This window comes from Callorhinchus milii, unplaced genomic scaffold (genome assembly GCF_018977255.1).
Source record: "Callorhinchus milii isolate IMCB2004 unplaced genomic scaffold, IMCB_Cmil_1.0 Scaffold8, whole genome shotgun sequence".
NCBI lineage: Eukaryota > Metazoa > Chordata > Chondrichthyes > Chimaeriformes > Callorhinchidae > Callorhinchus > Callorhinchus milii.
Genome location: NW_024704749.1, coordinates 5,513,722 through 5,529,594, shown reverse-complemented (window position 1 = coordinate 5,529,594; position 15,873 = coordinate 5,513,722). Strand labels below are relative to the sequence as shown.

The following is a 15,873-nucleotide window of genomic DNA, read 5'->3' as shown; positions in this document are numbered from 1 at the left end:
TTACTAGCAAAGATTAGCTAACGCTTTTTAGCTAACCACATAAACAATATCAACTTCATTTCTTGTCGATTATATTCTGTAAAGCGCTTCAAGACTCATTTTTAATTACAACACCTACCTATGAACAGGTAAACAAAATGGAAACCAGCTACAATTCTGCACCAGTTTCACTTATAAGAGCAAAATGAGATGTTTTGCAAGCTGTTGGCACATTCGGCCAAATTTCTAACAAGTCATTTTCATTCTTCATTTATCAGATTGTTTCCTTTGTTCGTAAAATACAAATCATTCCCCACCCATCCTAGACTGGGCATTCAATTTAGTGTAAAGTTGAGCATCAGGTGACAGCGAGAGAGTAAGTGAAAAATAGTGTCTTTTCACGATTTTACTGTAGCGTACAAGAATGTTCCACAAACTACTACATAATATATTGTTAGAACCCATCATTTCCTACTCTAGAGCACTAAATTTACTGAATAGTTTACCGATAACAGATAAAGTGCCACAACCATGACAGATTACTTTACAACAAAAAGCTGTTATCCACCACACCAACCTGCATCAGTTTCTCACTAAACATCTGATCTCTGGGTGGGGGGAGGGGGGGGGGGTGTCCCCAACAGCTGAAATGTGTTTCCAGGATAAACTCAATTTTCAAAAAACCTTCACATAGTGAACTCTAAAGGTTCCTACTTTGTCTGCAGGCATTCGTTTTATACAGATGCAAACAGAAGAAGCACTCAGTTACATCTGGGGAATAAAAACTCAAAAAAATGTTTAGTATATTTGGAACAAACAAGACAGTGAAACGAGTAATTATAAGTAGTAGATTTTAAAGGAGAATATCAACTAATTGCCAGGAATTCAAAGAATTCACTCAGTAAATAGTATACAACTACCCTGCTGACAGGGTCAAATTACCTTGCAGTAGAGTAGGCCTCTCTAGAGTTTTCCACAGACTGAAAGCTGTAACCCACCAGTCACAGCTAAAACAATACACTACTATCTGAACCTATAAAGCACCCAAATTATCCTCAGTAACAGAATCAATATGACCTTAAGGAGGTGGGTGGAAACATTTCTGAAAACATTGTCATCATTCTTAAAATTTAAACACAGCTACACAAAACTGTCAATCTTCAAGGCAATGGAAATTTCAGATGCCAACTGAATTCATCCAACAAGAAACACAGTACTACATTAAGAGAGGAGAGCAATTGGATTCAAAGTCTGCCAATTTTAGGAAATTGGACTGAAATTCCTATTAGGTACTTTTTCATTTAAATGGTGGATGTCTAGGCGCATGCAAAGAAATACATGCAAGTCACAGAATGATTTCTAAAGGCAACATTGAAATATTCCCCCAAAAAGCTTGAAACATCTTAGCAAGAAAAGAAATGCTCCTAATAGCAAATTGTATCCACCTCAAATGGGTTCACATTTACAATTGTATTCCTCAACAAACAAATCATCAAGACTATTCCAATAGGACAGCCATTTTAGTAAGCAGAGAGGAAAAAATAAACTAACCTCGCAACTCATGGTGAATGATATCAACCAGATTAGGCTCCTCTCCCCACCAGTAAATCCACAATTCCTTGGCTTCAGGTCTCACATCTCGTCGCCATACACACAGCAGATTGGCCTGCAGACATCGAATGAAAGTCTGCAGAATGGGATCATCCTGAGCTGGAGCTGAAATGATGGGACCACAGCCCCCTAAACCCTGGAAACTATACCTACGCCATTTGATGCCAGTTAGTTCAGCCTGTTCAGTGAAAAACAAGAGATACAAAAATAAAAATGAAAGCAGTTCATCAAATGTTCAAATATCACACCACTGTCCATGTTGTAAAGGCACTTACAAAATGCTGTTTTTGAAAAGTAGCAAACATACTCAGTCAAACAGATTTGTTATAAGAATCATAGTCATGCATTAGAACTAAGTGAATTAATTTAAAAACATGCATTTAATTACATGACAGCTACTTGCATGAATTCGTCTTGTGGGCAAAGATTTAACGCTCATACTTTAATATTGCATGTAAACGGTTTACAAATGAGTACTACATGGCAAACCACAAATCTTCATTTACATTAGCAAGAAAAATCATGTACCAATACAATTATATAACAAGTTAGATGTTTTTATAATGAAATAGTTCTCAAAAGCACATGAAGGTTGTCCCACCACAGAGAGTGCAACAAAGTTTTCGAGAATGTGATGTCATGTTCATAAAAGTTTCGGGTTTCTTCAAGTTTTTATTAAAAAAACTGCTGATTATTTATTTTGCAAGAACGAAACTAAACACCTATTTAATGTGGCCCACAATATGAGCTACAAAACCCAACTATTTGCACAAAACAACAAGGCTACATGAAGCATATGCAGACATTTAAAGAATGCCATCTGAAAAATTGAAGCAAACTCTATAGCATTATGAAGGAAAAATATGGTTTCTTTAAACCTTCTGTTGGAATACAAACCGATCGGGTACAAAAGAAAAGGAAGGCTACTGAAATAAGGTCATGTCAACAATTACAGACACCCAGAGTAGAAAAAGTGCAGCATGTTGAAACTTCAGACAAGATTTATTATTCCAGACGTTATTTAAAGGGGGGGGGGGGATATTTAAGATCAGGGAGTTCATTTTAATATTAAAACGCAGAATAAAGCTAGCCAGCAAATCAGTAGCCATGTAAGATTACCGTTCAAACTCTTACCCTCCCCCCTTCCCTCCTTAGTAAAAAAAACACACACGCTTTAATTTGGTTTGAAATATGCACACAATCTTCAGTCCAAGATGGTGGATTAAAAGCTCCAGCACTGTTAAGAAGGGGAGGGGGAAGAGGAGGAGGATGAGGAGGAGGGAAAGAGAGAGAGAGATGAGAGGAGAGGAGGGGGTGGGAGAAAATAAAGGTAAAACAAAATGTAGCAATGAGGAGGCTAGTGGGGAGAGGGAGAGAGAGAGTGGAAGGGAGGGGGGGAGAGAGAGAGAGAGAGAGGCAGGGAGGGGAGAGAAGAGAAACGTAAACATCCTTCCCCCCCCCAAAAAAAAAGGGGTAAACTCCAGACAGGAAAATAAGGCCATGTAAACGGTTCTGCTGAAGCATTAGTAGAAAATGGCTGCTCCCACACAGCCTAAGGCCCCATTTCTGTCTGTCTCTCTCTCTCCCCTCTCCCTCTTCTGTCTGTCTGTCTGACACACACACACACACATCTCCACAGACACACACACACACAGCACTTTAACTCAACTCACCAGAGAGAATAAATTTGAATGGCAATCCTCCAAGCTAGCACCGTTGGCCACCCAGTTTGCTGCAGTCATGCTCCGTGCATGACTTTCTCTCCGGAGGTCGAATTTAAAGCTTCCGTCTTGGTTTGTGCACAAGAGAGAGAGAGACACCCGGAGAGGGAGAGAGGGAGGGAGGGAGGGAGAGGGGAAGAGGAGAGAGAAGCGAGACACAGACAGACGACACACACACACACACACACACACACAAAAAGGAGGGATTTAAAACCAACCTCCGCCTCCTCCCTCCCCTTTCTTTTCACCCTCTTTTTCTGCTTCTCTCTCTTTTTCCTTCTTCCTTTCTTTCTTTTCTAGCACTCTTCTCCAAAAAAAATATGAATTACACTTTTATATATATATATATGTATGTGTATATATATATATATATATATAAGCACCCTCACACACAAACAAAACACACACACACACACACGAAAAAAAACTGTTCCCTTAAGTCTTTTCTCTTCGTTTTTTTTTGTTGGGGGGGGGGAAAAAATCACCCACAAGCGATGGACTGACTTGACTGTCTGACTTGACTTGACTGACTGACGCCAGCCGAATAGGGAGGAGGGGAGGGAGGAGAAAAATGTCGATGAATATATATCTTCTCTCTCTCTCTCTCTCTTTCTTGTCTCCCTCTCGCTCTTTTTATTTTTTTGGGGGGGTGGGTGGGTGGAGGGTTGGAGAGGGGAGGGGATGGAGAGAGGAGGAAGAGGAAGGAGAGGGGCGGGTTGGGAAGGGAAAGCAAGAGAGGGAGGGAGGGAGGGGGGGAAAGGTTTTAATTCAAAAAGATGTTCTCCAACTGGCTTTTTTTTGAAAAAAAAGCTCTCCCCCCACCCCCTTCCCTCTCTCAATCTCCCCCCACCCTCCCCTTATATATATATATATATACTCTCACTCTATATATAGACAACACACACACACAGATGTGATATATATATATATATATAAATGCCACTATATATATATATATATATGAAAAAAATGTCTTCTCTTCGTTATTTTTTTTTGCAAAACACAATAACACAACAGAACCCCACCACCCACCCCACCAGAAAAAAGAGAGGAAGGAGGGAGGGAGAGAGGAGGGGAGAGAGAGGGAGAGAGAGAGAGAGAGAGAGGGAGGGAGAGAGATAAAGGCCGAGGTTGCGGTTGTTTGAGAGGGGGTGTGTGGGTGGGTGTGGGGAGTCTCCCCCTCTCTCTCCCTCTCTGTCTGTCTGTCTGAGTGTCTGTCTGAGTGTCTGTCTCTGTCTGTTGGCCTCCCCCCCCCTCCACCCACCACTCTCTCTCCCTCCCTGTGTGTGTGTGGCTGTGGTCTCTTGTGTGTGTGTGTGTGTCTGTCTGTCTCTCTCTCTCTCTCTCCCCCTCCTCCTCCCTCGCTGGCTCCGCGTCTCCTTTTTTTTTCCTTCACGGCGTAATGGCGGCCGGGGGGCTCCTTCTCTCGCGGCTCCTCGATTTTAGTCGCTTCGCTTCGCTCTCTCGCGCTCGCGCTCCCTCCCCCTCCTCTCCCTCTCCTCTCCCTCCCGCCCTCGCGCGCGCGCGCATGCGTGCTGGCTGGCCGGGCTCGCTCGCTCACTCCTCCTCCTCCTCCTCCCCCCCCACCGCTCCCGCTCTGATCACGTGGGACGGGCGAGAGAGAGAGAGAGAGAGAGAGAGAGGTGGGAGGGACGGAGGGTGGATTACGCACTTGCGTACGCACGCACGTACGCACGCAGATGGCGAGCACGCACGCACGCACGCACGCACTGGCCTCGACGCTCCGCCCACCCACCACACGCGCGCACACACACACACACACACTCGGTGAGTGAGTGAGTGAGTGATGGATTCCGCTGTTGTTGCAGTGACCGCCCTGCCCCGCTGGTGGCGCTGCCGAGCAAACCCCCTGAGCTGCTCTGTTCTGTGTGTGTGTGTGTGTGTGTGAGTCAGTGTGTGCATGTGTGTGTCAGTCAGTGTGTGCATGTGTCTGTGCATGTGTGTGTGTGTCAGTCAGTGTGTGCATGTGTCTGTGCATGTGTGTGTGTGTCAGTGTGTGCATGTGTCTGTGTGTGTGTGTGTCAGTCTGTGTGCATGTGTGTGTGTGTGTGAGTCAGTGTGTGCATGTGTGCGTGTGTCAGTGTGTGCATGTGTCTGTGTGTGTGCATGTGTCTGTGTGTGTGTGTATGTCAGTGTGTGCATGTGTCTGTGTGTGTGCATGTGTCTGTGTGTGTGCATGTGTCTGTGTGTGTGTGTATGTCAGTGTGTGCATGTGTCTGTGCATGTGTGTGTGAGTCAGTGTGTGCATGTGTCTGTGCATGTGTGTGTGAGTCAGTGTGTGCATGTGTCTGTGTGTGTGCATGTGTGTGTCAGTCAGTGTGTGCATGTGTCTGTGTGTGTGTGTGTGTGTCAGTCAGTGTGTGCAGTTGTCTGTGTGTGTGTGTGTGTGTGTATGTGTATGTGTGTCAGTCAGTGTGCGCATGTGTCTGTGCGTGTGTGTGTGTGTGTGTGTGGTATGTTGTGTATGCCCGGAGGATAATGATCAGTAGTGCTGATCTGTGCTGATAGTGTTACTGTTGATGATGATTAATGATATGATGTTATCGCTTAATGCGATGTTATTAATAATGATAATGACGATCCCAGCATTTCATATAGCGCCTTGACACACGGTCGACACGTCTTTGGGTGATACCCTGTAAAGTGGAGTGACTGGGTATTTAGTTAGTTTGCGCACAGCAATATCCCACGAACAGCCATGGAAGTGAGTGATCGATTTTATTTGGGGGATTTTTTTTTTGGCCCTTCTCTTTTTTGAATAGTGCAATGGATCTTTTTTGGATCTTTAATGTCCAACATTAATGTCCAACCGAACAGGCAGCTGGGAACTCTGTTTAGTGTCTCATCCAAATGACGGCATCGCCGACAATGCCACGCCCACCCCCCCCCCCCCCCCCCAGCGCTGCATTGGAGAGTCAGCTTAGAATATGTCATTTCAAGCCTCGACGTGGGACTAGGAACCCACAACCTTCTGACTCAGAGGCAAAGGTGCTACCACTGCGCCAGGCTGACATACAGTGATACAGCTGATGATAATGCTGATATATTATTATTAATCTTTGGGACGTCCTCCCGACGTGAAAAGTGCTATATCAAATGCAAGGATTATTATTATTATTATTATTAATGTGATGTTGTTAACAATACAATGTTATTAATAATGATACAATATTAATAATGTTCTGATATGACAATGCTATCATTAATATAATAATTATATATTACCAGTAATAATAATGATATATGTTTAATAATATTGATGCTCAAAGTCCCATTGGGACTTGAACCCATTATCTTCTGACCCAGAGTTGAGACAAGTCAACAGCAAATACTCTTAATAATCATAAAAATACTGTGAAGTTATTAACTAATTATAGCATTAATTACCCAGCTTCTCTCGCCCTCTTTTTTTTAAAATCTCTGACCGTTTAATCTTGTTAACCTTTCAGTGAAAAAGTATACTCACACAGTCACGGATAGCAATATAATTGGACAAATACAAACAGAAATGTTCTCCAGTTTCTCCTTTAAGAATTCTATCAAACAGTAAAGTATTTTATCTGAGCGATCTGTTTGCTCTATCTCTCCTGCCTTTTTTCTCACCCAAAAACAAATTGAATTGGTTGAAAATTCCCTCTATGTGGGTCAACAAAAGGAAACTAATCTCCTCTTAACAGGACCTTATACAGTAATTGTCTTGTTCGGTTTCAATTTTAAAACTATTGAATTTGATCCTTTGTTAGATAAGTCCCACATTCATCAGATTGTTACATTTATTGTGACATGTTATATTTATTTTGTTACAGTCACCTACAAAAATGTACGTAACACTACACTTTACAGTGTGTCCTCCGAAGCACTTTGACCCGTGAACGGAGATTTTTTCCATAAACCATTTAATACAGAGGTGCTCATCTGAAGGAATACATTTACCATAATAATAATCCGTGCATTTGATGTAGCACATTGTTGAGACGTCTCAAAGTGCTTCACAGAATATATCATAAGCAACAACGACAACAAAATTACATTTGTAAAGCGCCTTTCACGTCAGGAGGACATCCCAAGGCTCTGGACAGACAGAGTTTCGGACCCGAGCTGAGGGTTGGGGTGGGGGAGGGCAGGGGGGGGGGGAAGAAGGGAGATCGAAAGCACGGTCGAAGAGGTGGGTCTTGAGGTGGATCTTGAAGGTGGCGAGGGAGGGGACGAGATGGAGGGGCTGCGAGATGGAGTTCCAGAGGGTGGGTGCAGAGTGGCAGAAGGCCCGCCCACCGATAGAGCAAGGCGGGGGACATGAAGCAAGCCGGAGACCACTGGATTGCATAAAGTGGATTGACTGTGTATTTTGTGGGTGAAAACGCACAGCAGTATCCCACAATCAGTCATGGATTGAATGACCAATTTATTTTTAGGGATTATTAACAAAAGCGAGCTGTCAATCAACTGACAACCGGATTCCTACTTACTTCTAGGGAAGCAAAGGAGTAAGGAAACTTGCCTAAGGTTTCGCCCCGCCAGGGAATCAAGCTAGAATGCCCTCGCTTGCGAGGTGAGCGACTGTACCCTACCCTATGGGACTCTACTATCATGCCATCTCAAGGGATGGCAGAAAACAACTAGTCTTGGCATTGCCAATGGACTGAGTCACTGAACAAACTAACTTTTCTAACCTGAATCTCAGCCAAAATGCATCAGCCGCAGCGAGCTAAATTTAGCAGTGGGGGATGAGTTATCATTGCACAACTATCATCACTCAGAATTCAAGAATTAAGCAGGAAACTCCCTGATATTCGATGAACACAGGGCAGGGTCTTCTAAGAACCGTGCTTCATATTTATTTCGATACAATAACACCAACAAAATACATTAATATAGCGCCTTTCGGGTCAGGAGGACATTCCAAGGGGCTGAAATCTGATGAATTTAATCTGGTAAATGAAGTGTCAATTGCCTTTAAGAGTGGCACGTACTGCACAAAGAAACTTGACTTCCTAACTTTCAGTTCACTCTTTAACTAAGAAGAGAAAAGTTGGAAATGTGCCACAAGTCGATCAGCCTCTGCAAAAGAAAAATAGCTTCTTGTTTCAGGCAAAAACAATCATCAGAAATGAAGGCTGACATATTATTGTTAAGCACCTTGGGACGTCCTCCCCACGTGAGGAGGTCTTTGACCGAGCCTTCAGCTCCCCTCTCGACTCTCTTCCCCCTCCTCGCTCCCTCCCTTCCCTCCCCTCACCCTGACCATTTCCCCCCTCCTCGCTCCCTCCCTTCCCTCCCCTCACCCTGACCATTTCCCCCTCCTCGCTCCCTCCCCTCCCCTGACCATTTCCCCCCTGCTCGGGTCATGACCCAACTGTGCAGCGCTTTGGGACGTCCTCCTGACGTGAAAGGCGCTTTATAAATGGAATCTTGTTGTTGTTGTTGTTGTTGAAAGGCGCTATATAAATATAAATTTGTTTTGTACATGAACGGGTGGACGTTAAAGATCCTGCGGCACTACGCGAAAAGAAAAGGGAGTTTCTCTGTTCCCAGTGCCCTGGCTGCTAATTCCCCAGATTAAATAAAATTGGTCCCGCACTTCACAGCTGTGTGTAGGACATTATTGGGTGGAAGTTGGATGTCATGTTCACTACAAAATACAGTCACTGTACTTCACAATTTATTTTTTGAAGTGTTTTGAGACGTCTCAACGATGTGATAAGGCACTATACCAATGTAATTTTGTTGTTTGTTATATCAAATGCAAGAATTCTTATTATATATTATAAATTGGAATAACTGCAGCATATTACAATTAAGATATGATTCTGCTTTTAACTGTTGACAAACGTTACCATGTGAAGTACCTCAGGCTAAAATTTCTCTATTAAAAAGCTCAATACAGTACTTTGAATCAATTTCTTGATTGATTCCGTTCTTATATCCCTTGGATTCGGATTACATTTCTCCTGAAGACTTTTGTTAGTTCCTCACCGCACACTTTTATTTCAATTATGAACCCATCAGCTGTATACATCCATCATGGAGTGATGCTAATGACTGTTGATTAACCTCAATTAACGATAAAATGTAAAGTTTAATGAGTAATGAATGCGTAGAGTATAACATAAACGTCCTGTATAAAGTCTACCTAACTACTATATTAAATAACATTTAATTTCTTCCCCTTAAAACAATCACTTTTTTTTAATAAAAATAACCCACTTAAGGCACATCTCATGCCTGGTATTTAAGAGTTTGTATAAAATAATATCTCAACCTCACCTCTCCATTAATATAAAATAGCCTTGTCGCAAAACTGTCGCAAAGATTAATCATGCCATTATTGATGCACGCCACTTTATCACTGTTAACAGGTACAGGTCCCCAAACAAAAATAGGTTTGAACCATAAAGCTGTAGGAATTTGCAGCGCAGAAGAAAGCCATTCGGCCCACTGTGTCTTTGATGGCTCTCAGAGCAAGCTGTCCATTCAATCCCACTGCCCTGCAATAATAATAAAAATAATAATCCTTGCATTTGATATAGCGCCTTATCACATTTTTGAGACGTCTCAAAGCGCTTCACAGGATATACTGTAAAGCAAATTGACTGTAATAATCCTTGCATTTAATGTAGTAGTAATCTTTGCATTTGATATAGCGGCTTTTCATGTCATTGAGACGTCTCAAAGTGCTTAAGAGAGAATATATAGTAAAGTGCATTGACTGTGTGTAGCGCCTTCCTCGTAGGGATAATGATGAACCTGTTTGGCTGTGCTGTCACCAGCAATGCCTTGCAGTGAGCTTTCTTGGTTGTACTGCATTGAAGTGTTATGCAATATGTCTCAGGTAAACAGCTCACAATAAAAGGGATTTCTGTTATGTATGTAACGTACATAAAACAACAGACAGTAAATTGTGAGTGAAAGCCTTTGCCTTTAATTACTTGGTTCAGATAATGTCTGTAAACAACTGAAGCTTTACACTGTTATCCGACAAGTGCAGTTACATTGCGGTCTTATCACTCTCTCCTCACTCTATCTAATTCTTCTCTTTGCCTCTGCTCCTCTCTGCAAACTTCATCATCTTGTTATTCTGTCACGCAGCATCACAAAAATTCCCTTTCCGTGGGGTTCGTTTTCAGCGTATGCACTGTTAAAAAATAAAATTGATCACTCACTGTTTGCAGGGACATCGCTACATGCAAATTGGCTGCCGTGTTTCACCTTCAAAATACACAGTCTCTACACTTCACAGTAAAATCCTGAGAAGCCCATCGAGACGTCCTGCTGAGGTGAAAGGCACTGCCTCACTGTGAATCACCGTGTAATTGTATTGAAAGGCGCCGTGTCAAACAAAAGCATTATTGTTATTATATTTACATAAGATTATGCAATATTAATGCAAGCAAATCATTTAGGATTTGACTGGGTTCCTCTAAGAGCTATTTATCACTTACACATCACTTTGTAGATTCTACAACGCATTGTCAAGGAACGCAATTTAAGTGCATTATCACAAGATCTGACTGTCAGCCAAAAACATCCTGCCAGCCGATAAAATATTCCCTCTGTCACGCCCCAGAATCGAATAAAAAAATCTCCGGCTTATCCTTGTACAAGCAATTCACCATATAATAAACATTTACATTTACGCAGCGCCTTTCACGTCCTAGGGATCGTTTTAAAGCACTTGACACTGCTGCCAGGGTGCCCTGAGCTGGGGGTGGAAGCTGGGGTGAGGAGGGGAGAGATGACCGAAAGTGTGGCCAAAGAGGTAAGAGTTGGGTATTATTATTACTATTTTGTTTTACTTTTTGAAGACATTATTACCCCCAGAATGTGATCCGTCAATTGACTAACAAACAGGTTCCTACTTACTGGAGTCCTGTAGCTCAGTGGTTAGAGCACTCTCTTTGCAAGTGAGAGACCTGAGTTCAATTCCAGGCAGAGGGCGAAACCTTGGGCAAGTTTCCTTACTCCACACAGAGCCTAATAATAATCCCTCCAAAACCAAGAACAATAATAAATTGGTCATTTTCAATCTACGAATGTTTGTGGGACATTGCTGTGCGCAATTGGCTGCCGCGTTCGCCCACAAATATACAGTCAATTCACTTTACAGTGTGTTCTGTGAAGCGCTTTGGGATGTCCTCCCGATGTGAAAAGCGCTATATCAAATGCAAGGATTATTATTATTATTATTATTATTATTACTGCTACATAAACAAAGGCAGTGGAGTAAGGAAACCTACCTAATAATAATAGTATTATTATTTCCCCCTATTAAAGTGATCATAATAATAACCCTATGCTGCCCTCCAAAATACTAAGCTTAAGCAAAGCTAAAAAGTCAAGTTTAATAACCTTATTAACTTTAATAAGTTTAAGCGCCAGGGTAGTGAATTTGTCACCCGCGCTCATAAATGATTGCAATTCAAATTTAACCGCACATGTTTATTGTACTTTTGTAATGCAATGTTATTTTTATGTTAAAAAGTGAATTGCAGATTTTTTTCTTAATAAGCCCACAGGGACAGATGGGGAAAACTTAGCCAGGCAAAGTGGAATAACGCTGAGCGCACAAGAATGGGTTTCACTCCATGGGGAGGGCAGTGATCAGGAGGACCTCCTTTGAGGTTAACGTTCATTTATTAAAGAATTGTTATCGTATTTTAAATGGTAAAACTGCACGTTACAATAGGAAGACCCAAAACGTTTGCAAAAGATGAGTCAAAACATTCCCAAATAGATGCGATACATATTGAGCTTTTTGTTGCTGCTAAGATATCACGGTGTTATTATTTGTTGAAATTTACGGTAATAATAATAATCCTTGCATTTGATATAGCGCCTTATCATTGGCTCGGGTGCCCAGCCTGCAGTGTCGAGCTGAGCACAAACTGGCTATCCTCCCGACATGCTAGACGCTGCATAAATGTAAATTGCATTGTATTACGTCTTTTAGAGGTGTCAAAGCGCTTCACGGGGATTTCAAGTTTAAAGTCCAGTGCCTGGTGTACTTGTGGGTTTCTACCACCACCACCAACAACAACAACTTGCCAGGAAGGAACACACATGAGAGAGAGGGGAATAGAAGGGTGTGAGAGAGAGTAAAGAACGGGTGAAGACTCGTTTGGAGTATAATAATAATAATAATAATAATAATAATAATCCTTGATTTTGATACAGTGCCTCATCACATGGTTACATATGTATAATATTTATAATATATATTACACGTGTTTATGTGTATAAACACGGACTGCTTGGACCTGTTTGTGTGCCCTTTTCTCCTCTGTGTAAATCGATCCTGACAGTAACAAAATATTTACTCCGAAAAGAGCTGGCAACCACTTGGTGAAGCCTGTCCGAAGGAATGGAAACAGAATAAATGGCAAGTTAAACACGTGGAATTTCCTGTAGGAGTTCAGCATTCCCCAATGGCTTGGCCCCTTGGCCCACAACCAGAGCTGTTGGCAAGCAGACAGCAAGAGCTTGCGCTGTACCATTTCCTCGTGGATTCACTTGTTAGTGAAAGGACGTTTGAGACTTTGCAATACTCGGGCAAATTAATAACAAACAGTTTCTTTGGAGACTAATCTCAGTCTAAGTACAACCAGAGGTTTGGAATATTCCTTCTTCACGACTGTTTGTGGGACGCTGCTGTGTGCAATTGCCTGCCACGTTTCGCCCACAAGATATACAGTCAATTCGCTTTACTGTATGTCCTGTGAAGCGCTTTGAAGCGCCTCGAAGACGTGATAAGGCGCTATATCAAATGCAAGGATTATTATTATTATTATTCATGTGACTCACATATTAAAGCAAAGAGAAGCGAGGGAATTTCACGTTAAATCATAAAAAAACACACAGAACAAGCACAGAGTGGCAGTGCTCCTCGCACAGCGTGTTATTTCAGTGAACGCTGGAGGAAATCAGGGCCGAGTGCCTCTGCCCGACTGGGTCTGTGAGTTTTATTTTCTTAACACACACCCTGAGTAACATATGCAGTCCTGAAAAATGGTGACCTCACTGCGAGGAATGCGAAACACAAGACCTGTGTTTATTTTGGCTGTTCGCGGGTCATTTCAGACGTGCCTGCGAATGAATGAGTAATGCTTTAATTTTTATGTGAAATAAGACTGAACGGGCAATGGGACAAACTTCAGCTGCCTCTGGTCATAATAGTGGCAGTGGAACATAGGAACATAGGAACAGGAGGAGGCCATTCAGCCCCTCAAGCCTGTTCCGACATTCTATTAGCTCATGGCTGATCTGCACCTCAACTCCAATTACTCACCTTTGCCCCATATCCCTTGAGACCCTAACAAATATCTATCCACCTCAGTCTTTGTGACAGTCAATGGATTTCATGACCTGTGATATAACAATTTAACAGGGTTAACTTCACCAAACAACTTGAGATCCCCAGAAGATAATAATGATAAAATAATAATAATATTAATAATAATAATCCTTGCATTTGGACCCACAACCTTCTGACTCAGAGGCGAGAGCGCTTGCTTCCGAGCTGAGCAACTGACATTTCTTGCTTTTAATTCCTAAATGCTCCTCCCAGCTTAAGAGAACTGGACTAATTTGCCAGCTGTTGGCATGGCAATAAGCTTTAAACACTTTAAAGTTAGTATATATTTCAATAAATTAGAGACTGGGAATTGCCCAGGGATTTCTGGCTTGAAAGACAGAATATTATTTGGTCTTGTCTTGGCTCATCATAAGACCATCTTATCTAACCCCTTCTCGGAGTCCCTCTGACTTGCTTCCTCCCTCCCCATCTCAAAGCGCTTCACAGGATATATTGTAAAGTGGATTGACTGTATATTCTGTAGGCAAAACTCAATAGCCAATTATGCACGGCAGTGTCCCACAAATAGTCATGGATTGAGTGACCAAATTACTATTTTTAACAAAAAAATTTGAGGGTTATTATCCCCGGAAAGCAATTTGTCAATCAACTAAAAAACAGGTTCCTACTTACTGCAAGGTAAACAGAGGCGTGTGGAGTAAGGAAACTTGCCAAAGATTTCGCCCCACCCGGGAATCGAACCTGGGTGCTCTCGTTTACGAGGCAAGTGCTCTAACCAATACGCTACAGGACTGCACAAAATGATACTTTAATTAAGTATAAACCTGCCAGAAACCTCTCTCTTTCTCCGTTAAAAAGAAAGATTACCTTTTATTGTGGTCCTCCATCAATAGCCTGCCCTCTCTCTGCCGCTCTCTCTCACACAGCTGGCTTCATGTTACTTATCGATATAAACCATCAGCATTGAAACCCGCAATTATTCCTGATATCTGTGAAAGAAAATCTCTTCTGCTGTCAGCTCTTAGCAACAAAAGTACTCAATTGGCCACTGAATTTTGACCAGCAGCAGTTAATACAATGGATATAATACCCAGTAATTTCCCTCCAACCAGCTCTTTGTAATTTTTCAAGTGAATTCCCCCAACATTTTAAGTGACAGACTGAATTGGTGGCAGGTGACCTGCGGCTCACAGAGGTAACCCGGGCAGGTTTACTTCGCGCAGTGCCTTCGATCTTCACAGGGCGATATTGCTGAAATTGCCACCTGTCGTGTTTGGTATAAGCGTTCAGGTCAAACCAGCACACGGCAGAGGATGGTGAAAAAGGCTGATTTCATTGTGGCTTCATTCCTCACTCTCTCGCTTCACTGTTCTTCACTCCTCACTCTATCCCATGAAGCGCTTAGAGACATCCTCCTGACATGAAAGGTGCTGTATCAAGTAATTAAGAACACAAGAATTTGCTAGGCGAAAGAAGACCAAGGTCCATCCAATTCGCCTCGCACCATCCTGACGTCACTTGCATAAGACATGTCCCAACCTATATCCTGTATTCCGTGTCAGGGTTATTACTATTAATAATAATAAATATTATCCTATCGATCCCTTGTCCAGTGTCACAAGTAATGTCATTAAGTATCCACTAACCACTCATGTAAAAGGAGCCATTCTTAGAGGCAGAGAGCAAGGGACATCTCCTTAAAGCAAGACAAAGGCTTCCTCCAGTCATTTAAACATCTATTGCAGATTGCTAGTACATTGCTAGTGTATTTTATGGCAATGGGAAGCTCGTCCCTGTATTTAATGATTGCATCATTAATAATAATCCTTGCATTTGATATAGCGCCTTATCACATCATTGCGATGTCTCAAAGCACTTCACAGAATATATTGTGGATTGACTGTGTAGTTTGTGGCCAAAACACGGCAGCCAATTACGCACAGCAGTTTCCTACAAATTTATTACCCCCACGATTATTACCCCCCGAAAGCGATCTGCCAATCAACCAACAACCGGGTTCCTATTTACTGCTAGGTAAACAGAGGTGTGTGGAGTAAGGAACCTTCCCTAAGGTTTCGCCCCGCCCGGGAACCGAACCCGGGTCCCTCTCGCTTGTGAGGCAAGGGCTCTAACCGACATGCTACGGAACTCTTTATTTTACAGTATATTGCACTGTCACAGATTTTATCAGCAATTTGCCTATCCACTGTCACTGGATTCATTATTAACAGT

At 42.3% G+C, this 15,873-nt stretch overlaps 1 protein-coding gene across 1 annotated transcript in view; it reads right to left on the bottom strand.

Moving 5' to 3' along the window:
* The window catches only part of LOC103184376 (mediator complex subunit 13L), a 121,037-nt gene extending 117,607 nt beyond the window's left edge, over positions 1-3,430 (bottom strand). Inside the window, exons 1-2 of the mRNA XM_007902331.2 lie at positions 3,264-3,430; positions 1,531-1,768 (exon numbers count right to left, since the gene is read on the bottom strand). Of these exons, the coding sequence (XP_007900522.2) occupies positions 1,531-1,768; positions 3,264-3,332 (307 nt within the window). The 5' untranslated portion in view covers positions 3,333-3,430. The remainder of the gene's footprint in view (positions 1-1,530; positions 1,769-3,263) is intronic.
* Positions 3,431-15,873: the final 12,443 nt, after the last annotated feature.